We start from the raw sequence: 27,265 nt of genomic DNA, 5'->3' as shown, positions 1-27,265 counted from the left end.
GAGGGAGATGTATATACTCTCGGACTTGATCTCCATAATCCAGACCGACACTCCCCGGTGTCAGTACTGAGGGAGTGCTGCACTGTCGGAGGGAGATGTATATACTCCAGGACTTGATCTCCATAATCCAGGCCGACACTCCCCCGGTGCCAGTACTGAGGGAGTGCTGCACTGTCAGAGGTGCTGTCTTTCGGGACGAGACGTTAAACCGAGGGGCCTCGTCTGCCCTCTTGGGTGGGTGTAAAAGATCCCACGGCCGCTATTGGGGGAAGAGTGGGTGGGGTTGTGTGGGGGAGGGAGGAGTTCTCCCCAGGGCCCAATATTTATTCCTCAACCAAACATCACGTTAAAAAGTCAAAAGATCCGGGTCAGGATCAGGTTGCTCTTTGTGGGATCCTGCTGTGCGCAAGCTGTGACGGCACTCGAGGAACAAGATGCACTTCGGCTACGGAAGGCTTCGGTGGGTGCTGTGAGGTGGGGGACGAGACCCTGTTGGCCCTGTTCTCTTTGTGACCGGCTTTTTGAGGGGGGGCGGGCGGGGAATGGAGTGTGGGGGTGATGTTGGGGGGAAGAGGGGGCGAGGGATAAGTGTCGGAACGAGTCTGGTCATCTCCCCTGCCTCCCCCCGACCCATTCACTCCCTCCCTCCGCCCTCCCGTCAAACCTCCTCATGAGAATATTTCATTTTGCAACTGATTTTTTTTTGGTTTATATTTAGAGAAAAGAAAAGAGTAAAACCGTTTGGGCCATTTCGCTGAGGCACCCCCCCCAGGGGGGAGCGGTGGGTTGGGGGGGGTGGTGGGTACGGGCAGGGGGAGGCAGGGGAGGGGGGAAGAGACGTCACCACTGCTCGACCAGCAGGTCGATCATCCGATTGATGTTGAGATCGGGCGGCTCCGTGAAGTCAGTTGAGAAGACGCTGGGGCTGCCCGGGGTCCCGGCGGCCGGGCTACCCGGCAACGCTTCCATCCAATCGGCGGGGTCGAAGGCCATGCCGCCCAGCTCGGCCCCTCCGGGGTCCCCCCGGCGGTCGGGCGGGGGGCACGAGGGCTCCCCGCGCCCGGGCAGGAAGGGTTCCGTCAACACCTCAGGGGCCCCGAAGTCCTCGTAGGGGGGAAGGCACGGGCCCCGGGCCTCCGACCGCTCGCCCGCCTCCCTCAGGTAGTCAGGGGAAGCCGGGCAGCTGGGCAGGCTGGCGGCTGGGGAGTTGGCAAGGCCCCCGTCCAGGCTCGGTGACAGTTCTGAGGCAAAGAGAAAGAACAGAAATTAAAGGGCGTTTTGGTCGCTCTCCGCCGACTCGCCTTTCTAGCCCCTCCCCTGCCAAAATGGAGAGACCTAGACTGGGTACCCCTCCCCGTCCCTCTCGCCCCCCCCACGAGAGTTTTCAGAATGCAGGCCTACCTGTACGCATCAGATGTTCCTCCAGAATGTCCTGAATCGAATGGCTCTGGGAGAGCTGAGCAAAGGAGAGAGAAAAAGGAAAGCTCAGAACGAGGGCTGAAGGGAGGGAGCAGAACCAGGGCCCTGGCCCACGAGGGGTAGGGGGGGGGGGTGGGGGGAGTCGCGGCGAATTTTCACGTTCGCAATGGAAAAATCCATATGTAAACACGTCACGCTGCAGTCGCCTCTTCCCGCCAGCGGTGGCGCCATCGCTCACGCCAATTGCAGCAGGAGCATGTGGTGCGTGGAGGCAGGAACTGTTCGAGGGAACGGAGGAGCGCGTGTCTATTGGGCCCGCCAGCCTGGCCGACATCCTTCAGCCCCCTGTTTGACAGCTTTCTGGGGGGGAGAGGGTTCCCGATTCCCACTCCCGCTTTGTGTGAACAAGTGATTCCTGACGTCAACCACTGAACGGCCGGGCTCGAATTTTAAGGTTCTGCCCCCTCGTTCTGGACTCTCCCCCCGATCACCAGAGGAAATACTTTCTATCGACCCCATCGAATCCTTTAATCATCAATTCGATTTCAGGAGGGGGGGAAGCTGGATAAACACACGAGGGAGAAAGGAAGAGAAGGACATGTTGGGGGGGGCGGGGTGAGATTAAGAGAGGGTGGGGAGGAGTCTCGTGCGGAGTACAAACCCCGGCACGGAACTGTGGGAGAGGGCCGAATGGCCTCCTTCTGTGGATTGGAACGCCCTCCCGCTGTCTCTCTCCACTCCGTTCCTAGCCCCATCGACCCACTCAAATCCTTCAATCGTTCGCAAAACACGCGGAATTGTGCCGTTCACCTCAGCGCTTTTAATGGCCGCCGTCAATTCGTCCTCCAATGACTGGAAGCCCCGCAAGTCGGAGGAGGTCAGGGTACCCAGGGAGCTGTACTGCCTCGCCTCCGATCCCAGCGACGCGGAGAGGTAGACCTGTGAGAGGCGGGAAGGAGAGAGAGAGAGAGAGAGAGAGAGAGATGTGGGCAGGAGGTTGAAAGAAAGGTTTGCATTCGCTGGGCGTCTTGCTCCGCCCGCAGATCATACCCAGAGTGCCTCGCGGCCAAGGGAGGGCTTTTTTCCGAAGTGTGGCACGCTGTCCTAATGGCGGGAGTCCTTGCAGCCAAGTCTGTGCACAGCAAGATCCCACAAACAGCAATTTCAGAATGACCGAGAGCCTCTGTTTTAGTGATGTCAGTTGAGGCATAAATATTGGGCCTCAGGACACCGTGGGATCACCCCCCCCCCCCCCCCCCCACCCCCTCTTCTTCCAATAGCGGCCGTGGGATCTTTTACTCCCACCCGAGAGGGCAGGCGGGGGCCCCTCGGTTTAACGTCTCGTCTCGAAAGACGGCACCTCCGACAGTGCAGCACTCCCTCAGTACTGGCACCGGGGGAGTGTCGGTCTGGACGGGCACCGTCCTCGGTTCTCTCTCTCTCTCTCTCTGCCCGCCAGCATCCCCAATGGCTGGGATTGCGTCAGAGAGGGAGAGAGACTGACAGAGAGAAAAGGGGCAAGAGTAGGGTGGTGAGAGAGATGGGTGGGCACGACAGAGGGGCCGATAGAAGGAGCCACTGGGAGACGGAGGGAGGGAGAGTCACTGCAGGAGAGGTTGATGTTGCTACTGGAGTATTGCTGTCGGACACACGGTTGGACAAACTCACCTCAGTCTCAAAGGTCTCATCTGAACTGGACTCATTCCTGCCCTCAAACTCCGGGTCTTCCAGGGTGAAGAAGGAGTTCAGACTGTCCGGGGAGTAGGGGAAATCCGGCGCCATTGCATCGGGTACCAGGAGCTCCGAAAAGCTGTTATCCTGAGAGTGGGACAGGAAGGGGCAGGGGGCGGGGGTGGGGGGGTTGAGGGGCGGAAAGAAGAACACACAGGTATCAGGGAGCTTCTCCAGTGAGGCCTCATCAGCTCCGCAGCCACTCCCCACTCGAACATTACACACCCACTCCCACACCTCCAAAACCCCACTATCCCCTCCCTCACTCTCCAAACTGTGGCACTCCCTCCTCCCTCCCTCACTCTCCAAACTGTGGCACTCCCTCCTCCCTCCCTCACTCTCCAAACTGTGTAACTCCCTGCTCCCTCCCTCACTCTCCAAACTGTGTAACTCCCTCCTCCCTCACTCTCCAAACTGTGGCACTCCCTCCTCCCTCCCGCACTCTCCAAACTGTGCCACTCCCTCCTCCCTCCCTCACTCTCCAAACTGTGGCACTCCCTCGTCCCTCCCTCACTCTCCAAACTGTGTAACTCCCTCCTCCCTCCCTCACTCTCCAAACTGTGGCACTCCCTCCTCCCTCCCTCACTCTCCAAACTGTGGCACTCCCTCCTCCCTCCCTCACTCTCCAAACTGTGGCACTCCCTCCTACCTCCCTCACTCTCCAAACTGTGTAACTCCCTCCTCCCTCCCTCACTCTCCAAACTGTGACACTCCCTCCTCCCTCCCTCACTCTCCAAAATGTGCCACTCCCTCCTCCCTCTCTCATTCTCCAAACTGTGGCACTCCCTCCTCCCTCCCTCACTCTCCAAACTGTGGCACTCCCTCCTCCCTCCCTCACTCTCCAAACTGTGGCACTCCCTCCTACCTCCCTCACTCTCCAAACTGTGTAACTCCCTCCTCCCTCCCTCACTCTCCAAAATGTGCCACTCCCTCCTCCCTCTCTCATTCTCCAAACTGTGGCACTCTCTCCTCCCTCCCTCACTCTCCAAACTGTGGCACTCCCTCCCCCTCCCTAAGTCCTACATACGGGACAGCACGGGGGTTAGATACAGAGTAAAGCTCCCTCTACACTCTCCCCCATCAAACACTCCCAGGACAGGTACAGCACGGGGGTTAGATTATTTATCTGTTTTAATAAAGTTATTTTAAAACTGTAAATATGTACATAAAGGGGGCCTGAGGGATAAAGGCCCCCTCGATGTGAAAAATATAAAAGGGGCCTGGGGTATAAAGGTCACCTTAAAAAAAAAAAACGGGGGGTTAGATACAGAGTAAAGCTCCCTCGACACTGTCCCCCATCAAACACTCCCAGGACAGGTACAGCTCGGGTTAGATACAGAGTAAAACTCCCTCTACACTGTCCCCCATCAAACACTCCCCAGGAAAGAAAAAAAAAACGGGGGGTGAGATACAGAGTAAAGCTCCCTCTACACTGTGCCCCATCAAACACTCCCAGGACAGGTACAGCACGGGGGGGGGTTAGATTAAAGGCCCCCTCGACATAAAAAATATATAAAGGGGGCCTGAGGAATAAAGGCCCCCTCGACATTAAAAATATATAAAAGGGGCCTGGGGTATAAAGGTCACCTTAAAAAAAAAGAAAAAAAAAAACGGGGGTTGGCTGCTTCCTAATTGAGACAAAAAAAAAAACGGGGGGTTAGATACAGAGTAAAGCTCCCTCTACACTGTCCCCCATCAAACACTCCCAGGACAGGTACAGCACGGGAGGTTAGATACAGAGTAAAGCTCCCTCTACACTGTCCCCCATCAAACACTCCCAGGACAGGTACAGTACGGGGGGTTAGATACAGAGTAAAGCTCCCTCTACACTGTCCCCCATCAAACACTCCCCAGGACAGGTACAACACGGGGGGGTTAGATACAGAGTAAAGCTCCCTCTACACTGTCCCCATCAAACACTCCCAGGACAGGTACAGTATGGGGGGTTAGATACAGAGTAAAGCTCCCTCTACACTGTCCCCATCAAACACTCCCAGGACAGGTACAGTACAGGGGGTTAGATACAGAGTAAAGCTCCCTCTACACTGTCCCCATCAAACACTCCCCAGGACAGATACAGTATGGGGGGTTAGATACAGAGTAAAGCTCCCTCTACACTGTCCCCCATCAAACACTCCCAGGACAGGTACAGCGTGGGGGTTAGATACAGAGTAAAGCTCCCTCTACACTGTCCCCCATCAAACACTCCCAGGACAGGTACAGTACGGGGGGTTAGATACAGAGTAAAGCTCCCTCTACACTGTCCCCCATCAAACACTCCCAGGACAGGTACAGTACGGGGGTTAGATACAGAGTAAAGCTCCCTCTACACTGTCCCCCATCAAACACTCCCAGGACAGGTACAGTACGTGGGGTTAGATAAAGAGTAAAGCTCCCTCTACACTGTCCCCCATCAAACACTCCCCAGGACAGGTACAGTACGGGGGGTTAGATACAGAGTAAAGCTCCCTCTACACTGTCCCCATCAAACGTGAGGACAGATTGAGTAGAATGGGGTCAATATTCCCAGGAGTTCAGAAGAATGAGAGGTGATCTCATTGAAACGTATAAAATTCGGAGAGGGGGTTTGACGGGATAGATGGTGAGAGGCTGTTTTCCCCCCAAGCTGACTGGAGAGCCTCGAACTGGCGGGAGGGGTCGGTCATTTGGGACCGAGGCAGGGAGAAATTCCTTCACTCCCGAGGGTTTGTGAATCTTTGGAATTCTCTCTCTCAGAGAGAGCTGCGGAAGCTCAGTCGTCGGGTATGTTCGAGAGGGAGATGGGGAGATTTTTGGGCACTGAGGGCATCGAGGGCTTTTGGGGCCGGGGAGGGAGGGACTCGTCTGGGATTGTGGTGTTGAGGCGGAAGACCGATCGTGATCGGAGTCAACGGGTTGGTGGGGGAGGCGGGGAGGAGCAGGCACGAGGGGCCGAACGGCCCACTCCTCCTAGCTCCGACGTTCTGATCGGTGTCGCCTTCCAGTGCGGTACCCGCGAGTTGGCATTCTCCCTGTCTGCCTACGTTTGTAAGTCTCCTCTAGTTCGTGCGAGCCATTTGGGGGTGGGTGAAGGAGGGGTTGGGGGCGCGGGGGGAGGAGGGGCGGGGGAGTGCGGAAGGGGTACGGTGCCCGGTCCTCTTACCCCTGAGTGCCCCTGCGGGCTGCAGCTGGAAAGTGGCTCTTGCTGGCAAGGCGGGCAACAGTGCCCAATGACGCCGATGGCCTTGTTGGCCCTGATGGAGGAGGAGGAGGAGAAGTAGGGGTTGCTGGGAGATGGCGACCGTCTCAGGGCCTCGGGGTCACAGGCCGCAGCCGCCGCTGAGGAAGCCTGAGCGGGGCCCCGGCCGTAACTGAGGGCAACGGGGCTGCCCGGCCTACTCGTTTCCAAGGCCGCGCCGGGCCTGCCGAAAGCCCGCTGGACGGCCTGCAGGCCAGCCAGGCCCAGGCTGCTGAAGGGACGGGCGGGGAGCAGGCCGGGAGCTGGCGGGGCCTCGGCGGGAAGGCCCGGGGCCTCCGGGGTCTGGGGGTGGCGCCTCTTGCGCAGCTCCAGCTCGACCCGCAGGCCCTCGGCCTGGCGCTGCTCCTGCTGCAGCTTCCGGGTCAGGCGCTCGATGACCTTCTCCTTCTCCACCAGGGTGACGTCCTCGTTGGGCGCCGTGGGCTCTGCGGCCGGGGAGGGACGGGGGTCACCCCGGGCAGGCTCGGCCGCCTCGAAGAGCGGGCCGGCGAGGGGGCTGCCCGCCAGGGAGGGCGGCGCCAGCTTGGGGCTGAGGATCTGGTAGGGCTTCAGGCGCTCCAGCAGGGCGGGTTTCGTCCCGGACACAGGGAGGCCCCGCTTTCGCAGTTGCTGCCTCAGTTCCGAAACCTGCCGAGAGAGAGAGAGAGAGAGAGAGAAGATAGAGTCAGTGGTTTCATCCCCAATCTGAGATTGATAGCTTTCAATTATGGAAAGATATTTAAGGAACAGGGTTTGGGTCCATTGGGATTGTGTACGGTGGGAGTGAACGCGAAGGGGTTTGGGTCCATTGGGATTGTGTGCGGTGGGAGTGAGCGGGAAGGGGTTTGGGTCCATTGGGATGGTGTACAGTGGGAGTGAACGGGAAGGGGTTTGGGTCCATTGGGATTGTGTACAGTGGGAGTGAGCGGGAAGGGGTTTGGGTCCATTGGGATTGTGTACGGTGGGAGTGAACGCGAAGGGGTTTGGGTCCTTTGGGATTGTGTACGGTGGGAGTGAGCGGGAAGGGGTTTGGGTCCATTGGGATTGTGTACGGTGGGAGTGAGCGGGAAGGGGTTTGGGTCCATTGGGATTGTGTACGGTGGGAGTGAGCGGGAAGGGGTTTGGGTCCATTGGGATTGTGTACGGTGGGAGTGAACGGGAATGGGTTTGGGTCCATTGGGATTGTGTACGGTGGGAGTGAGCGGGATGGGGTTTGGGTCCATTGGGATTGTGTACGGTGGGAGTGAGCGGGAAGGGGTTTGGGTCCATTGGGATTGTGTACGGTGGGAGTGAACGGGAAGGGGTTTGGGTCCATTGGGATTGTGTACGGTGGGAGTGAACGGGAATGGGTTTGGGTCCATTGGGATTGTGTACGGTGGGAGTGAGCGGGAAGGGGTTTGGGTCCACTGGGATTGTGTACGGTGGGAGTGAACGGGTAGGGGTTTGGGTCCATTGGGATTGTGTGCGGTGGGAGTGAACGCGAAGGGGTTTGGGTCCTTTGGGATTGTGTACGGTGGGAGTGAGCGGGAAGGGGTTTGGGTCCATTGGGATTGTGTACGGTGGGAGTGAACGGGAAGGGGTTTGGGTCCATTGGGATTGTGTACGGTGGGAGTGAACGGGAATGGGTTTGGGTCCATTGGGATTGTGTACGGTGGGAGTGAGCGGGATGGGGTTTGGATCCATTGGGATTGTGTACGGTGGGAGTGAACAGGAAGGTGTTTGGGTCCATTGGGATTGTGTACGGTGGGAGTGAGCGGGATGGGGTTTGGGTCCATTGGGATTGTGTACGGTGGGAGTGAACAGGAAGGTGTTTGGGTCCATTGGGATTGTGTACAGTGGGAGTGAGCGGGAAGGGGTTTGGGTCCATTGGGATTGTGTATGGTGGGAGTGAACGGGTAGGGGTTTGGGTCCATTGGGATTGTGTGCGGTGGGAGTGAACGCGAAGGGGTTTGGGTCCTTTGGGATTGTGTACGGTGGGAGTGAACGCGAAGGGGTTTGGGTCCATTGGGATTGTGTACGGTGGGAGTGAACGGGTAGGGGTTTGGGTCCATTGGGATTGTGTGCGGTGGGAGTGAACGCGAAGGGGTTTGGGTCCTTTGGGATTGTGTACGGTGGGAGTGAACGCGAAGGGGTTTGGGTCCTTTGGGATTGTGTATGGTGGGAGTGAGCGGGAAGGGGTTTGGGTCCATTGGGATTGTGTACGGTGGGAGTGAACGGGAAGGGGTTTGGGTCCATTGGGATTGTGTACGGTGGGAGTGAACGGGTAGGGGTTTGGGTCCATTGGGATTGTGTGCGGTGGGAGTGAGCGGGAAGGGGTTTGGGTCCATTGGGATTGTGTACGGTGGGAGTGAACGGGTAGGGGTTTGGGTCCATTGGGATTGTGTGCGGTGGGAGTGAGCGGGAAGGGGTTTGGGTCCATTGGGATTGTGTACGGTGGGAGTGAACAGGAAGGGTTTTGGGTCCATTGGGATTGTGTACAGTGGGAGTGAACGGGTAGGGGTTTGGGTCCATTGGGATTGTGTGCGGTGGGAGTGAACGCGAAGGGGTTTGGGTCCTTTGGGATTGTGTACGGTGGGAGTGAGCGGGAAGGGGTTTGGGTCCATTGGGATTGTGTACGGTGGGAGTGAGTGGGAAGGGGTTTGGGTCCATTGGGATTGTGTACGGTGGGAGTGAGCGGGAAGGGGTTTGGGTCCATTGGGATTGTGTACGGTGGGAGTGAGCGGGAAGGGGTTTGGGTCCATTGGGATTGTGTACGGTGGGAGTGAACGGGTAGGGGTTTGGGTCCATTGGGATTGTGTGCGGTGGGAGTGAACGCGAAGGGGTTTGGGTCCTTTGGGATTGTGTGCGGTGGGAGTGAGCGGAAAGGGGTTTGGGTCCATTGGGATTGTGTACGGTGGGAGTGAACGGGAAGGGGTTTGGGTCCATTGGGATTGTGTACGGTGGGAGTGAACGGGAATGGGTTTGGGTCCATTGGGATTGTGTACGGTGGGAGTGAACAGGAAGGGGTTTGGGTCCATTGGGATTGTGTGCGGTGGGAGTGAACGCGAAGGGGTTTGGGTCCTTTGGGATTGTGTACGGTGGGAGTGAACAGGAAGGTGTTTGGGTCCATTGGGATTGTGTACGGTGGGAGTGAACGGGAAGGGGTTTGGGTCCATTGGGATTGTGTACGGTGGGAGTGAGCGGGATGGGGTTTGGGTCCATTGGGATTGTGTACGGTGGGAGTGTACAGGAAGGGGTTTGGGTCCATTGGGATTGTGTACGGTGGGAGTGAGCGGGAATGGGTTTGGGTCCATTGGGATTGTGTACGGTGGGAGTGAGCGGGATGGGGTTTGGGTCCATTGGGATTGTGTACGGTGGGAGTGAACAGGAAGGTGTTTGGGTCCATTGGGATTGTGTACGGTGGGAGTGAGCGGGATGGGGTTTGGGTCCATTGGGATTGTGTACGGTGGGAGTGAACAGGAAGGTGTTTGGGTCCATTGGGATTGTGTACAGTGGGAGTGAGCGGGAAGGGGTTTGGGTCCATTGGGATTGTGTACGGTGGGAGTGAACGGGTAGGGGTTTGGGTCCATTGGGATTGTGTGCGATGGGAGTGAACGCGAAGGGGTTTGGGTCCTTTGGGATTGTGTACGGTGGGAGTGAACGCGAAGGGGTTTGGGTCCATTGGGATTGTGTACGGTGGGAGTGAACGGGTAGGGGTTTGGGTCCATTGGGATTGTGTGCGGTGGGAGTGAACGCGAAGGGGTTTGGGTCCTTTGGGATTGTGTACGGTGGGAGTGAACGCGAAGGGGTTTGGGTCCTTTGGGATTGTGTATGGTGGGAGTGAGCGGGAAGGGGTTTGGGTCCATTGGGATTGTGTACGGTGGGAGTGAACGGGAAGGGGTTTGGGTCCATTGGGATTGTGTACGGTGGGAGTGAACGGGTAGGGGTTTGGGTCCATTGGGATTGTGTGCGGTGGGAGTGAGCGGGAAGGGGTTTGGGTCCATTGGGATTGTGTACGGTGGGAGTGAACGGGTAGGGGTTTGGGTCCATTGGGATTGTGTGCGGTGGGAGTGAACGGGAAGGGGTTTGGGTCCATTGGGATTGTGTACGGTGGGAGTGAGCGGGAAGGGGTTTGGGTCCATTGGGATTGTGTACGGTGGGAGTGAACGGGAATGGGTTTGGGTCCATTGGGATTGTGTACGGTGGGAGTGAGCGGGAAGGGGTTTGGGTCCATTGGGATTGTGTACGGTGGGAGTGAGCGGGAAGGGGTTTGGGTCCATTGGGATTGTGTACGGTGGGAGTGAGCAGGAAGGGGTTCGGCTCCATCGTGATCATCTTGAAACTCTACTTGATCTTTCTGGTGCCGAGCTGCTCCGAGGGCACGGAGGTAATTCAGACGCAAACCATCATCTCACCGTCAAGTCATCCAGGTTTGCGGGCAGCAGTTCAGGTTTGGTGTTGGCAGCGCTGGGCATCGTCTGGCAGCTCTTGCTGAACGGCACGAAGGGGACGCAGGGTACCTGGGCAGGCACAGCAGTGGCGAAGTTAATGATCTGCTCGGGTGTTAACCTGCGTGTGGGAGAGCAGGAAAGGAATGGTTAGGGGCGAGACACCGAGCAGGGGTAGTGAGGGGCATCAGCTCCGGCAGCCGATGGCACAGCGAGTTATGCCAAACCTTTATAAAAACACTCTTTAGGGCTCACCCGGATTACTGTCTCCCAATTCCGGGCACCGCACGCTTTGGGGAGGATGCCGAGAGACTTGGAGAGGGGGCGGAGGCAGATTGAGCAGACTGTTCCCAGGGATGAGGGACTTCAGTTAATGTGGAGAGACTGGGAGAAGCTGGGATTGTTCTCCGGAGAACAGAGAAGGTCAAGAGGGAGATTTAATCGAGACGTTCACAATCAGGAAGGGTTTGAATGGAGTAAATGAGGAGAAACTGTTTCCCAGTGGTGCGAGGATGGGGAACCGGAGGGACACAGTTTGAGGGCGATTGGTGAAAGAACTGGAGGGTCTGGTGGTCTGAAGTGCATTTGTTTCAGTGTGAGAAGTATAACAGGTAAGGCAGATGAACTTAGAGCTTGGATTAGTACTTGGAACTATCTTGTTGCTATTACAGAGACTTGGTTGAGGGAAGGACAGGATTGGCAGCTAAATGTTCTGGGATTTAGAAGCTTCAGGCGGGATAGAGGGGGATGTAAAAGAGGTGGGGGAGTTGCATTACTGGTTAAGGAGAATATCACAGCTGTACTGCGGGAGGACACCTCAGAGAGGTCATGCAGCGGGGCAATATGGGTGGAGCTCAGGAATAGGAAGGGTGCAGTCACGATGTTGGGGGTTTACTACAGGCCTCCCAACAGCCAACGGGAGATAGAGGAGCAGATATGTAGACAGATTTTGGAAAGATGTAAAGGTAACAGGGTTGTAGTGGTGGGTGATTTTAACTTCCCCTATATTGACTGGGACTCACTAAGTGCTCGGGGCTTGGATGGGGCAGAATTTGTAAGGAGCATCCAGGAGGTCTTCTTGAAACAATATGTAGATAGTCCAACAAGGGAAGGGGCCGTACTGGACCTGGTATTGGGGAATGAGCCCGGCCAGGTGGTCTAAGTTTCAGTAGGGGAGCATTTCGAGAACAGTGACCATAATTCCGTAAGTTTTAATGTACTTGTGGATAAGGATAAGAGTAGTCCTCGGGTGAAGGTGCTAAATTGGGGGAAGGCTAATTAGAACAATATTAGGCAGGAACTGAAGAATTTAGATTGGGGGCGGCTGTTTGAGGGTAAATCAACATCTGACATGTGGGAGTCTTTCAAACGTCAGTTGATTAGAATCCAGGACCAGCATGTTCCTGTGAGGAAGAAGGATAAGTTTGGCAAGTTTCGGGAAGCTTGGATAACGCGGGATATTGTGAGCCGAGTCAAAAAGAAAAAGGAAGCATTCGTAAGGGCTGGAAGGCTGGGAACAGACGAATCCCTTGAGGAATATAAAGAAAGTAGGAAGGAACTTAAGCAAGGAGTCAGGGCTAAAAGGGGTCATGAAAAGTCGTTGGCAAACAGGATTAAGGAGAATCCCAAGGCTTTTTATACATATATAAAGAGCAAAGGGAAAGGGTTGGTCCACTCAAGGGCAGAGGAGGGAACCTATGTGTGGAGCCAGAGGAAATGGGCAAGGTACTAAATGAGTACTTTGCATCAGTATTCACCAAAGAGAAGGACTTGGTGGATGATGAGTCTAGGGAAGGGAGTGTAGATAGTCTGGGTCATGTCAATATCAAAAAGGAGGAGGTGTTGGGCGTCTTGTAAAGCATTAAGGTAGATAAGTCCCCAGGGCCTGATGGGATCTACCCCAGAATACTGAGGGAGGCACGGGAAGAAATTGCTGGGGCTTTGACGGAAATCTTTGTATCCTCATTGGCTACAGGTGAGGTCCCAGAGGACTGGAGAATAGTCAATGTTGTTCCTTTGTTTAAGAAGGGCAGCAAGGATAATCCAGGAAATTACAGGCCGGTGAGCCTTATGTCAGTGGTAGGGAAACTATTAGAGAGGATTCTTCGGGACAGGATTTACTCCCATTTGGAAAGAAATGGACTTATTAGCGAGAGGCAGCCTGGTTTTGTGAAGGGGAGGTCGTGTCTCACTAATTTGATCGAGTTTTTTGAGGAAGTGACGAAGATGATTGATGAAGGAAGGGCAGTGGATGTTATCTATATGGTCTTCAGTAAAGCCTTTGACAAGGTCCCTCATGGCAGACTGGTACAAAAGGTGAAGTCACACGGGATCAGAGGTGAGCTGGCAAGATGGATACAGAACTGGCTCAGTCATAGAAGACAGAGGGTAGCAGTGGAAGGGTGTTTTTCTGAATGGAGGGATGTGAGTAGTGGTGTTCCGCAGGGATCAGTGCTGGGACCTTTGCTGTTTGTAGTATATATAAATGATTTGGAGGAAAATGTAGCTGGTCTGATTAGTAAGTTTGCGGATGACACAAAGGTTGGTGGAGTTGCGGATAGTGATGAGGATTGTCAGAGGATACAGCAGGATATAAATCGGTTGGAGACTTGGGCGGAGAAATGGCAGATGGAGTTTAATCTGGATAAATGTGAGGTAATGCATTTTGGAAATGGCAGAACCCTTAGGAGTATTGACAGGCAGAGAGATCTGGGCGTACAGGTCCACAGGTCACTGAAAGTGGCAACGCAGGTGGATAAGGTAGTCAAGAAGGCATACGGCATGCTTGCCTTCATCGGTCGGGGCATAGAGTATAAAAATTGGCAAGTCATGCTGCAGCTGTACAGAACCTTAGTTAGGCCTCACTTGGAATATTGCGGGCAATTCTGGTCGCCACACTACCAGAAGGACGTGGAGGCTTTGGAGAGGGTACAGAGGAGGTTTACCAGGATGTTGCCTGGTCTGGAGGGCATTAGCTATGAGGAGAGGTTGGATAAACTCGGATTGTTTTCACTGGAACGACGGAGGTGGAGGGGCGACATGATAGAGGTTTACAAAGTTATGAGTGGCATGGACAGAGTGGATAGTCAGAAGCTTTTTCCCAGGTTGGAAGAGTCAGTTACTAGGGGACATAGGTTTAAGGTGAGAGGGGCAAAGTTTAGAGGGGATGTGCGAGGCAAGTTTTTTACACAGAGGATGGTGAGTGACCGGAACTTGCTGCCGGGGGAGGTGGTGGAATCAGATACGATAGCGACGTTTAAGAGGCATCTTGACAAATACATGAGTAGGAAGGGAATAGAGGGATATGGGCCCCGGAAGTGCAGAATGTGTTAGTTTAGACAGGCATCAAGATCGGCGCAGGCTTGGAGGGCCGAATGGCCTGTACCTGTGCTGTACTGTTCTTTGTTCGCTGAAACATTTTTTGAGGCAGTGAGTTGTTGGGATCTGGGGCGCGCTGCCCGAAAGGACAGCGGATACAGATTCAATAGTGAGTCTCAGAAGGGGAATCGGGTAAACACTGGAAGGGGAACATTTACAGGGAGAGGGGAATGAGCAAGGATGGGGATTGGGACAAACAGGATGTCTCTACGAAACGGCCAGAGCAGTGATGTTAGGGATTAAATATTGGACCCCAGGACACTGGGAGAACTCTGCCCACCCCTCATCCCTACCTCTTCTTCCAATAGCGTGCCAGTACTCACCTCGGGGGCCCAGACTGGATGGTCTGGAAACTGATGGACTGTTGCTGCTGTTGGTTGAGGATTTGCAGCTGCAGGAAGATCTGCTGCTGCTGGAGGAGTCGGGAGTAGGCCGTGTCCATGGCCACCGGGCCCTTGTCGGCCTTCTGGTCGGGCGGGATGTACTGGTGATACTTCAGCTTCTTCACCTTAGGCCTGGCGTCCTTCGGCCTCTTCTGCCGCTGCGGTTTGCCGGGCTCCGCCGGCCTCTGGGGTCCCTGGAGGGGAGAACCGTCCCTTAGTCCTGAACCAGTCAGCTAGGCCGCAACCACTGTCCCCGTAGTATTACACACTGGGTAACGGCACAGAAACAGCGCAGGGGTCCCAATCAACCGTCACCCTGTATCCCTCACTCCCCACCTTCTCCCCATCTCCCTCACTCCCCCCTTATCCCCATATCCCTCACTCCCCACCTTCTCCCCATATCCCTCACTCCCCAGCTTCTCCCCATATCCCTCACTCCCCCCTTATCCCCATATCCCTCACTCCCCACCTTCTCCCCATCTCCCTCACTCCCCCCTTCTCCCCATATCCCTCACTCCCCACCTTCTCCCCATATCCCTCCCTCCCCACCTTCTCCCCATATCCCTCACTCCCCCCTTATCCTCATATCCCTCACTCCCCACCTTCTCCCCATATCCCTCCCTCCCCACCTTCTCCCCATATCCCTGACCCACCATCGTCTCCCCATATCCCTCACTCCCCAGCTTCTCCCCATATCCCTCACTCCCCACCTTCCCCCCATCTCCCTCACTCCCCACCTTCCCCCCATCTCCCTCACTCCCCCCTTCTCCCCATATCCCTCACTCCCCACCTTCTCCCCATATCCCTCACTCCCCAGCTTCTCCCCATATCCCTCACTCCCCACCTTCCCCCCATCTCCCTCACTCCCCCCTTCTCCCCATATCCCTCACTCCCCACCTTCTCCCCGTATCCCTCACTCCCCACCTTCTCCCCATATCCCTCACTCCACACCTTCTCCCCGTATCCCTCACTCCCCACCTTCTCCCCATATCCCTTACTCCCCACCTTCTCCCCATTTCCCTCACTCCCCACCTTTTCCCCATCTCCCTCACTCCCCCCTTATCCCCATATCCCTCACTCCCCAGCTTCTCCCCGTATCCCTCACTCCCCACCTTCTCCCCATATCCCTCACTCCCCACCTTCTCCCCATATCCCTCACTCCCCACCTTCTCCCCATCTCCCTCACTCCCCCCTTATCCCCATATCCCTCACTCCCCACCTTCTCCCCATATCCCTCACTCCCCACCTTCCCCCCATATCCCTCACTCCCCCCTTATCCCCATATCCCTCACTCCCCAGCTTCTCCCCATCTCCCTCACTCCCCACCTTCTCCCCATATCCCTCACTCCCCACCTTCTCCCCATATCCCTCACTCCCCACCTTCTCCCCATATCCCTCACTCCCCACCTTCTCCCCATCTCCCTCACTCCCCACCTTCTCCCCATATCCCTCACTCCCCACCTTCTCCCCATCTCCCTCACTCCACACCTTCTCCCCATATCCCTCACTCCCCACCTTCTCCCCGTATCCCTCACTCCCCACCTTCTCCCCATATCCCTCACTCCCCACCTTCTCCCCATATCCCTCACTCCCCACCTTCTCCCCGTCTCCCTCACTCCCCACCTTCTCCCCATATCCCTCACTCCCCACCTTCTCCCCATCTCCCTCACTCCCCACCTTCTCCCCATCTCCCTCACTCCCCACCTTCTCCCCATCTCCCTCACTCCCCACCTTCTCCCCATATCCCTCACTCCACACCTTCTCCCCATATCCCTTACTCCCCACCTTCTCCCCATATCCCTCACTCCCCACCTTCTCCCCATATCCCTCACTCCCCACCTTCTCCCCAGATCCCTCACTCCCCACCTTCTCACCTTCTCCCCATATCCCTCACTCCCCACCTACCCACCTTCTCCCCATATCCCTCACTCCACACCTTCTCCCCATATCCCTCACTCCCCACCTTCTCCCCATATCCCTCACTCCACACCTTCTCCCCATATCCTTCACTCCCCACCTTCTCCCCATCTCCCTCACTCCCCACCTTCTCCCCATATCGCTCACTCCCCACCTTCTCCCCATCTCCCTCACTCCACACCTTCTCCCCATATCCCTCACTCCCCACCTTCTCCCCGTATCCGTCACTCCCCACCATCTCCCCGTATCACTCACTCCCCACCTTCTCCCCATATCCCTCACTCCCCACCTTCTCCCCGTCTCCCTCACTCCCCACCTTCTCCCCATATCCCTCACTCCCCACCTTCTCCCCATCTCCCTCACTCCCCACCTTCTCCCCATCTCCCTCACTCCCCACCTTCTCCCCATCTCCCTCACTCCCCACCTTCTCCCCATATCCCTCACTCCACACCTTCTCCCCATATCCCTTACTCCCCACCTTCTCCCCATATCCCTCACTCCACACCTTCTCCCCATCTCCCTCACTCCCCACCTTCTCCCCATCTCCCTCACTCCCCACCTTCTCCCCATCTCCCTTACTCCACACCTTCTCCCCATATCCCTCACTCCACACCTTCTCCCCATATCCCTCACTCCCCACCTTCTCCCCAGATCCCTCACTCCCCACCTTCTCATCTTCTCCCCATATCCCTCACTCCCCACCTACCCACCTTCTCCCCATATCCCTCACTCCACACCTTCTCCCCATATCCCTCACTCCCCACCTTCTCCCCATATCCCTCACTCCACACCTTCTCCCCATATCCCTCACTCCCCACCTTCTCACCTTCTCCCCATATCCCTCACTCCCCACCTACCCACCTTCTCCCTATATCCCACACTCCCCACCTACCCACCTTCTCCCCATATCCCTCACTCCCCACCTACACACCTTCTCCCCAGATCCCTCACTCCCCACCTACCCACCTTCTCCCCATATCCCTCACTCCACACTGTCACCCCATATCCCTCACTCCACACCTTCTCACCACATCCCTCACTCCACACCTTCTCCCCATATCCATCACTCCCCACCTACCCACCTTCTCCCCATATCCCTCACTCCCCATCTACCCACCTTCTCCCCACATCCCTCACTCCCCACCTACCCACCTTCTCCCCATATCCCTTACTCCCCACCTTCTCCCCGTATCCTTCACTCCCCACCTACCCACCTTCTCCCTATATCCCACACTCCCCATCTACCCACCTTCTCCCCATATCCCTCACCCCACCTACCCACCTTCTCCCCAGATCCCTCACCCCCAACCTACCCACCTTCTCCCCATATCCCTCACTCCCCACCTACCCACCTTCTCCCCAGATCCCTCACTCCCCACCTACCCACCTTCTCCCTATATCCCTCACTCCCCACCTACCCACCTTCTCCCCAGATCCCTCACCCCCAACCTACCCACCTTCTCCCCATATCCCTCACTCCCCACCTACCCACCTTCTCCCCAGATCCCTCACTCCCCACCTACTTACCTTCTCCCTATATCCCTCACTCCCCACCTACCCACCTTCTCCCCGTATCCCTCACTCCCCACCTACCCACCTTCTCCCCGTATCCCTCACTCCCCACCTACCCACCGTTTCCCCATATCCCTCACTCCCCACCTACCCACCTTCTCCCCGTATCCCTCACTCCCCACCTACCCACCTTCTCCCCATATCCCTCACTCCCCGCCTACCTACCTTCTCCCCATATCCCTCACTCCCCACCTACCCACCTTCTCCCCATATCCCTCACTCCCCACCTACCCACCTTCTCCCCGTATCCCTCAATCCCCATCTACCCACCTTCTCCCCATATCCCTCACTCCCCACCTCCCCACCTTCTCCCCATATCCCTCACTCCCCACCTTCCCACCTTCTCCCCGTATCCCTCACTTCCCACCTACCCACCTTCTCCCCGTATCCCTCACTCCCCCCCACCTACCCACCTTCTCCCCATATCCCTCACTCCCCCCCCACCTACCCACCTTCTCCCCGTATCCCTCAATCCCCATCTACCCCAGGAACGAACCCACCATTGGGTCCTTACCGTGGCCGGTGCTGGGATTGCCAGGATGGGCACGATCTGCCCATTGCTTGCCACGCCTTTGGCCTCAGATTCTGGGATGGATATTTTCAGCTCCATTCTCTGCAGCAGCCCTGTGGGGCTCTGGCCGTGGGGAAGTTCAGAAACAAAGTTAGAATCGCTGCAAGGGTCCGTTGCCCAGGCGCGGGCTGTTCGGCCAACGAGTGCATCACGCAACCAAGGCAACCCCCCTCCCTCCCACCCTGACCCCACCCACAAGGTCCTCTCAACTTTGTAATGGAGGGTCAAAAGGGTCAAGGGTCAGACAGAGAGGAATCCCTTGTCCCCTTCTATCTGAGGCTGGATTCAACTAACTGCCTGCCCCATCCAGTCCATCCCGAATCCCCCCATGGCTCCTTGCTGCAACCGTCATCCCCCCATCTCTGTAACCTCCTCCAGCCCCTACAATTCCCATCCTCCTGTTCAAATCCTTCCATGGCCCCTCTCCCCCCCCCTCCCTCCCTATCTCTGTAACCTCCTCCAGCCCCTACAATTCCCATCCTCCTGTTCAAATCCTTCCATGGCCCCTCTGCCCCCCTCCCTCCCTATCTCTGTAACCTCCTCCAGCCCCTACAATTCCCATCCTCCTGTTCAAATCCTTCCATGGCCCCTCTCCCCCCCCTCCCTCCCTATCTCTGTAACCTCCTCCAGCCCCTACAATTCCCATCCTCCTGTTCAAATCCTTCCATGGCCCCTCTCCCCCCCTCCCTCCCTATCTCTGTAACCTCCTCCAGCCCCTACAATTCCAATCCTCCTGTTCAAATCCTTCCATGGCCCCTCTCCCCCCACTCCTTCCCTATCTCTGTAACCTCCTCCAGCCGCTACAATTCCCATCCTCCTGTTCAAATCCTTCCATGGCCCCTCTCCCCCACTCCCTCCCTATCTCTGTAACCTCCTCCAGCCCCTACAACCCTCCCAGGGCTCTGCACTCCTCCAATCCCGGCCTCTTGAGCATCCCCCCCCCCCGATTCCCATCGCTCTGCCATTGGCGGCCGTGCCTTCAGCTGCCCTGGGGGGGGGGGGGGGGGGCCCGAGCTCTAGAATTCCCTCCTTAAGACCTCTCCACCCCTCTCTCTCTCTCTCTCTCTCCTTAAAAGCCGCCATCTTTTCTCCGAGGTCGAAAGTCGCCAGTGGTAAACAGCTCCGAACGCACCTCCTTACCTGGAGAGGCGCACAAGAAGTGACGGCGGTCTCGTCGGCTGGTTGAGGCGACGAATACGCCGTGCTCTGCCGGTCCCCCGGTTGCCCGGCCAGCACGGTGTTGTTGCTGCTGCTGCTGTCGTTGTCCTCGACGGCAAAGCCGTCTGGGGTCTGCGCGAGGTGGATCCGGCCAGCTGGAAGGAAGCAGAGCAGGGTCGTGACCTGCGGGGCCGGTGGCGAAGGTCAAGCGCCCAGCGCCAAGGGCGCGCCCTCCTCCCCCGGCCCTCCGACCACCTCAGTTCGGTGAGCCTGAGCTCTAGGCCCCCCACCCCCGGGAGAGGCCCCGGTCGCTTGGCCAGGAAGAATGACCCCACCCCCAACAAAAACGCTCACAACTGCAACGCAGGCCGAGATCAGTCCCTCAGCACAGGCCGAGAATGGAGCCTGGGACTTGCCCGCTTTGGCGAGCCCATCACCTCCCTACCTTTCATGGCGTGTTTGACGGTGGAGTTGAGCGGAAGGATGTTCTTCTGCACCAGCTCCAGGGGCCCAGGGCGGTGCAGTATCTTCTCATTGAGGTTGTCAGCCAGACGCGCCTTCTTCTGTTTCAGCTGGGCTGGGTTCGCCACAGCCTCTAAGCAGGGGAGAAGCACACATGGTCACTCTCGGAGGGTGGCCCCCTCGTCCGTTAATTCCGCCCCCCCACCCCCACACAAGCCTCGAGTCAGACGACTTGAGGCACATCAGGGCTGGCAACCTGACCATCATACAATCCCAGATCAATGGGGTTAGATACAGAGTAAAGCTCCCTCGACACTGTCCCCCATCAAACACTCCCAGGACAGGTACAGCACGGGGGTCAGATACAGAGTAAAGCTCCCTCTACACTCTCCTGGTGCCTGGTGGTTGACAATTGGCATTTGTGCAGTTGGAGTATGGAATTAGGTGTAAAAAAAAGAAAAGAAAAAAAGAAAAGAAAACGGGTTTGACTGTTGCTTGATTGGAGGTGCTGAGTGCTGATTGCAGCAACGAGCATCAGCTGACAGTGCTGGTGGCAGTTGGAGGTTGCAGAGGTGGAGGAAGGAGCTCCAGTGAGGAGAGGGCGAGCAGTTACAATCAAGCAGAGGGAAAGCTTGAGTAGCAAGTGACAGTGAAGAAAGAGACTTTATTTTGGAAATAAGGCTTTGTCTGGAGGTGGACACCAGTAGTTTGCTTTACTTTCGACTGTTGGGGGAGGAACAAGCGACCGGAACAACAAGGGGTGGGGCTGCCAATTCAGCAGGGATCTGTGCTGCTGCAACAAGCACACAGGGAAGCTCCCTCCCCACCCCAATTGCCCAGCCTGGGTCAGCTGAAGCTGCCCGGCTAAACAGACGGAAGGGGATAGAAAGTGCCTGGGCAGCTTCAGCTGACCCAGGTGAAGACGCCTCCCCCAACCAGAAGACCAAGAGTGTTGTGCACCACCACCGGAAAGCAAGTCATCCCTGACAGCCTGTCCTTCCCTCCCCTCTATACCCTCAGCCTCTCCCCTAACCTGTTTGTTTTTTTCAGTATCTCTTGTGAACCTTTCATTTTGTTTGATTTGGAAGCCTACAATTTGGGGTGGGTTTAGCTCTTAGACCCATGGCAAGCCCTTCATCACCGGTGGCGGGGCCCTCGACTACCTATGCAGCTGTAGCCTCTGTGGCAACCCACGCGGCCCCGTCACCCTTTAAATTGATAACATCCAGCCATGGGGTGAAGAGCTATCCCCACCCCAACATATCCACTTAAGCCTGCGTAAAGGCAATGGCCGAGGTTGTCAGCCCCTCGGCCATTGTTGCAGCCTCGAAGATGTACAGGAAGGCTGTGTTCTTCCTGAAGACCGGGCGGGCGGTGTCCCTGGCCCTAAGTAGCAGGGTGGGGTCTACATGAGTCACCTGACCCCTAATACTAGTGGGGTGGCTATCTTATTGGCCCCGACTTTTCAGCCGGAGATCTTGGGGGTGAAGGAGCTAGTGCCGGGCCGCTTGCTCCACCTCGCCATTCGCCTGGGTAGCGTGCCGCTCCACTTTGTGAACGTGTATGCGCCCAGGCCCGACGCGTTGCAAGCGCGCTTCTTTGAAGAAGTGTCCGCTCTCTTGAGCTCTATCGATAGCTGCATCATCCTCGGGGGGGATTTTAGCTGTACCCTCAAGGTGGGGGATCGCTCCTGTCCCCAGCGCGGCCAAGTGTCGGTGGAGAAGTGATCAGCTCCCTCAACTTGGTGAACGTCTGGCGGAATCTCCATCCCGACTCCAGCGCCTTCATGTGGAGGTCTGGAGGAGGGGGGTCGCGAATCGACCGCCTCTACTTTTCGCAGGCGTAAGTCTCCCGCGTCTCGGCGGCCTCCATGCGGCTGGTGCCGCGCTCGGACCACCGCCTGGTGTGGGTGGCGTTCACTCCAATCTACATGTGGGCGGGGTCCGCATACTGGCACTTTAACAACCGGCTGCTGGAGGACGAGTGATTCCAGGACTCGTTCCGTCGATTCTGGGCCGACTGGAGAAGGAAGCAGGGGGGCTTCCCCTCCTTGAGGCTATGGTGGGATGTGGGCAAGACTCACATCCACGTCTTCTGTCAGGAATACGCGAAGGGGTTATCCAAGAGGCGGGAAGCCAAGATCGGGCGCCTAGAGAGGGAGGTGCTCGACTTGGAGTCCCGTCTCGGTCATGCCGTCGCGGACCCAGCCCTAGGGCAGGCGTATAAAGAGAAGAAGGGCGCGCTGAGGGACCTGCAGCTCATAGGGACCCGAGGCACGTACGTGAGGTCGCGGATTCAGATCCAGCGAGGATGCGCACAAAGTTTTGTGGGATAACCTGCCGAAGGTCAGCCTGGAGGGCGCCGAAGGATTGGAGACTCCGGTCACGTTGGCGGAGCTGACTGGCGCCCTCCACCAGCTCTCGAGGGGCAAATCCCCGGGGCTGGACGGGCTGACCGTGGAGTTCCTCAGGGCGTTCTGGGACGTCCTGGGGGACGATTACGCGCGGGTCCTGGGGGAAAGCCTGGCGACCGGGGAGATGCCCCTCTCGTGGCGCAGGGCAGTCATTGTCCTACTGCCAAAGAGGGGCGATCTCCGCCTGCTTAAAAACTGGCGTCCGGTCTCCCTCCTCAGCACGGATTATATGATCTTTGCCCGGGCTATGTCTACCCGCCATGTGTGCTGGCCCACATGATCCACCCCGACCAGTCCTACACGGTCCCGGGCCGGTCCATCCAGGACAACATCCACCTGGTCCGGGACCTGATCCATCTTTCCCAGAGGACTGGTCTGTCGGTCGCCTTTCTCTCCCTCGATCAGGAGAAGGCGTTCGACAGGGATGGATCACGATTACCTTTTCGGGACTCTGCGCGCTTTCGGAATCGGGCCGCATTTCTTGGCCCGGGTCCGACTTTTATACGCCACCGCAGAGTGTCTAGTCAAAGTTAACGGGTCCTTGATGGCGCCCCTTCGATTTGGGAGAGGAGTGCGTCAGGGATGCCCCATGTCCAGCCAATTGCATACCATCTGCGTGGAGACCTTCCTGTACCTGCTTCGCAGGAGGTTGACGGGATTGGCTCTGCGCGAGCCGGCCATGCGGGTCGTCCTCTTGTCTTACACTGACGCTCCTCGCGGTCACAGATCCCGTTGACTTGCGGAGGATGCGCGACTGCCAGCAGACCTTTTCTGCCACGTCCTCCGCAAGGATCAATTGGGAGAAATGTTCCGGACTCCTGGTTGGTCAGTGGCGGGTGGACTCCCTGCCGGAGGAGATGACACCTTTTGCGTGGAGCACCACGCACCTTCTCTATCTGGGAGTCCACCTTAGCCCCGCTGAGGAAGCCTGGCCGGCAAACTGGCAGGAGTTGGAGGCGAAAGTCACCGCTCGGCTGGGGCGCTGGACAGGACTGCTCTGAGTGCTTTCCTACAGGGGCCGAGCGTTGGTCATAAACCAACTGGTGGCCTCCATGCTGTGGTACCGGTTGGTCACTTTGGCCCCGCCCCCTGCATTTGCCACCAAGATCCAGAAGAAACTCGTCGATTTCTTCTGGGGCAAGAGGAAACACTGGGTCTCTGCCGCGGTCCTGAGTCTCCCGATTGAGGAGGGCGGTCAGTCGCTGGTGTGTGTCCACACCCAGGCTGCGACTCTCCGTCTTCAGTCCCTGCAGAGATACCTGTACGTCGAGCGTCCTCCCAGATGGTGTGTGCTGGCGACGTATTTTTTCCGCCAGTGTCACTGCCTTCAAGATGACACGCAGATCCTGGTGGACTCCGTCAGCCGCGCCTCTCTGAGGGAGTTGCCTATCTTTTACCGGGATCTATTCCGAGTCTGGAACATGGTCGCCTCCAGTCAGGGCGCTTCCCCTGCCGGCTGGCTCCGGGGATGGACCAACGGGCGGAGGAGTAGCCAAAGCCCCCGGGATGCCCTTCACTGCGTGTGATGAGGGGGCTCGGGAGTGCGGAGCGCTCCCGGCCGAGCTGACTCCCATTTGCCTGGAACTGCTCATCGGACCCAGGCCCCGAAACCCTCCTCGGGAGCCGGTCCCGCACAACCCGAGCCGCCTCTCGGAAATGCCCTCTGTGCCATTCCACATGGTGCGGAGGGGTTTCCTGTACGGGTTGCTCCTGCACACTCTCCATTTCCTCGCTCTCGTCTGCCGCCCGGACACGCCCTGGCAGTCCATGTTGCCATCTGGCAGCGAGTCCTCCCCTTTTACATCGGGGACCTGGGGTGGAGGGTGCTGCACAGGGCAGTCCTGTGTAAGAGACTTTTAAGTAGGTTCACGGACTCCCAGGCCGCCCGTACTCTCTGTGGCCTGGACGAGTCCGTGTTTCACGTATATACGGAGTGTGCGAGGTTGCAGCCCCTATTTGAGTATCTGAAGGGGCTGCTCCTCAAATTCTGGCTGCACTTCAGTCCCACGCTCCTGATCTTTGGGCACCCGGTGCGGAGGGGCTTGGGCCGGGAGGAGGATCTCCTCATCGGTCTGCTCCTGGGCCTGGCCAAGGTGGCAATTCACAGGTCCAGGCTCCTGGGCCGTCGGGGGGTCCGTCCTCCCCGATTGCCTGCCCCTCTTCCGCGGTTACGTTCGCGCCCGGGTGTCCCTGGAGAAGGAGCATGCGGGGTGTCCGCTGGTACGCTTGAGGCCTTCCGCGACCGTTTTTTGTTTTATTTATTTGATTTTAGTTAAGCTTTTTATTTAAAATGTATATAAATGGGGCCTGGGGAATAAAGGCCACCTTATATATTAAAAAAAGGGGTTGGATACAGAGTAAAGCTTTCTCCTAAATCCCTGTATCAATCCCAAACTAATCCCACTGCCCCACACTGTCTCGGATTTGATCTCCATAATCCAGACCGACACTCCCCCGGTGTCAGTACTGAGGGAGTGCTGCACTGTCGGAGGGAGATGTATATACTCTAGGACTTGATCTCTATAATCCAGACCGACACTCCCCCGGTGTCAGTACTGAGGGAGTGCTGCACTGTTGGAGGGAGATGTCTATACTCTAGGACTTGATCTCTATAATCCAGACCGACACTCCCCCGGTGTCAGTACTGAGGGAGTGCTGCACTGTCGGAGGGAGATGTATATACTCTAGGACTTGATCTCCATAATCCAGGTCGACACTCCCCCGGTGTCAGTACTGAGGGAGTGCTGCACTGTCGGAGGGAGATGTATATACTCTAGGACTTGATCTCCATAATCCAGGCCGACACTCCCCGGTGTCAGTACTGAGGGAGTGCTGCACTGTCGGAGGTGTGTTTCGGGACGAGACGTTAAACCGAGGGGCCCCGTCTTCCCTCCCGGTAGGTGTAAAAGATCCCATAGTTGCTAATGGAGGGACTGTGAAGGGGGTTGCCGGTGGTGCCGGGGGGGGGGGGGGGAGGCGCGAGTTCTCCCTGGTGTCCCGGGGGCCCAATATTTAACCCTCAGCTGACATCACTAAAAAAAACAGACGATCTGGGTCGTTACCACGTTGGTGTTAATGGGATCTTGCTGTGCGCAAATCCGGTCCTGCGCTCCCTACGTTGCAGCAGTGGCCGCACTCAAACAAATTTGCGTCGTCGGCGCTTCCTGAGGTGGGGAAAGGGGCTAGAGGAATGTACATCTCCCTGTTAAATGTTGACATGGTTCCCCACCATGGCGCTATCTCTGAGGCTGCGGACTGTGCTGAGGTGACTGGTACAGTTACCTGGCACGACGTCCAACTTCATTCTGTCTGGTCGGTCGGGCCGACTCCGCGTCTTATGTTTCAGAAATTCCTCCGCCTGTGGGCCAAGGGAGAACAAACGCTTTCAATTCCGTCTCTCTCCCCCTCCGCTTCTCCCCCTTCCCCATTCTGTGTGACTCCTTCCCCCACCTCAGTCTCCAAACCGTGGGACTCCCTCCCACTCCCTGATGATTACCAGGAGCAGGAGGGGGGGGGGGCTATTTGGCCCTTCGAGACTGCTTCCCCCACCAACCCCCCTTGCCATTCAATCGGATCCCGGCCGATCTTCTACCTCAACTCCACATCCCGGACGAGCCCCCATTTCCCTCGATTCCCTCAGCGCCCAAAAATCTCTCCGTCTTGAATATACCCGACAACTGAGCACCCGCAGCTCTCTCTGAGAGAGAAAGTTCCCAAGATTCACAAACCCCCTCGGAGTGAAGGAATTCCCCCCCCCATCAGTCCCAAATGGGCCGACCCCTGATCCTGACACAGTGACGCCCCCTCCCGCCAGTTCAAGACTCTCCAGTCAAGGTGGCGGGGGGGGGGGGGGGGGGTGGGGGGAAACAGCCTCTCACCATCTACCCTGTCAAACACCCCTCTCTGAATTTTATACGTTTCAATGAGATCACCTCTCCTTCTTCTAAACGCCATTCAGCCCGTCTGACTGATGCTACCCCCCTCAGAGCCACCCAACTGCCTGCCACTTTACTGTCAGGTGATTGCAGCCCCCACCCCTTGTCTGTCGTGCTCACACGGCCTGCTCTGATACTGCGGATCGGATCATTCGCTGTCCAAAACACCCGCATTAGGAGACTGAATTCTCCCTCTCCCTGCCACTCATCGTCTTCTGCTCTCTTCCCTCTCTCTCTTTATGTTCTCTTTGCCTCTCCTTCTCTGTCTTCCTTTCTCTCTCCCTGTTGTGCTCTCTGTCTCTGTCTCCCTCTGTCTCTCTCTCTCTCTGTCTCTATCTCCCTCTCTCTCCCTCTGACACCCTCTCTTTCTGATTCTCTGCTCACTTTCTCTTTCTCTCTGTCTGTCTCCATCTTTGTCTCTGACTGTCTCTCTCTCTCTCTCTTTCTGTCTCTCTGTGTCTCTCTCCATCTTTGTCTCTGTGTCTCTGTCTCTCTCTCTTTGACTTTGTCTCTGTCCCTCTGTCTCTGTCTTTTTTCTCTGTTGCATCCCTCCCTCCCTCCCGCTCCGCCCTCTCACCTTTCCTACGGGCGAGTCCTGGGCGGGGCCCTGCCCGCCGGGCTCTGCCACGTACATCAGTGCGGCAGTGCACTGGGCATGTTGGGTGACGTACCAATGGACTGC

General features: G+C 57.0%; 1 protein-coding gene across 1 annotated transcript; it reads right to left on the bottom strand.

Annotated features, from left to right (window-relative positions):
- Window positions 1-840: 840 nt before the first annotated feature.
- On the bottom strand, window positions 841-25,997 carry LOC137356262 (myocardin-like). The gene is made up of 9 exons (XM_068022135.1): window positions 25,931-25,997; window positions 20,219-20,368; window positions 19,756-19,928; window positions 18,559-18,678; window positions 14,496-14,749; window positions 10,762-10,915; window positions 6,293-7,015; window positions 1,402-1,456; window positions 841-1,241 (listed from the first exon to the last, which is right to left on the bottom strand). Exons 1-9 carry the CDS (start codon window positions 25,950-25,952, stop codon window positions 841-843), a joined length of 2,052 nt encoding a protein of 683 aa, XP_067878236.1. The 5' UTR covers window positions 25,953-25,997.
- Between the last annotated feature and the right edge of the window lie 1,268 nt (window positions 25,998-27,265).

This window comes from Heterodontus francisci, chromosome 45 (assembly GCF_036365525.1).
Source record: "Heterodontus francisci isolate sHetFra1 chromosome 45, sHetFra1.hap1, whole genome shotgun sequence".
In the NCBI taxonomy this organism is placed as follows: Eukaryota; Metazoa; Chordata; class Chondrichthyes; order Heterodontiformes; family Heterodontidae; genus Heterodontus; species Heterodontus francisci.
The sequence above is the reverse complement of the archived record's forward strand: the minus strand, read 5'-3'. Positions and strand labels throughout refer to the sequence as shown.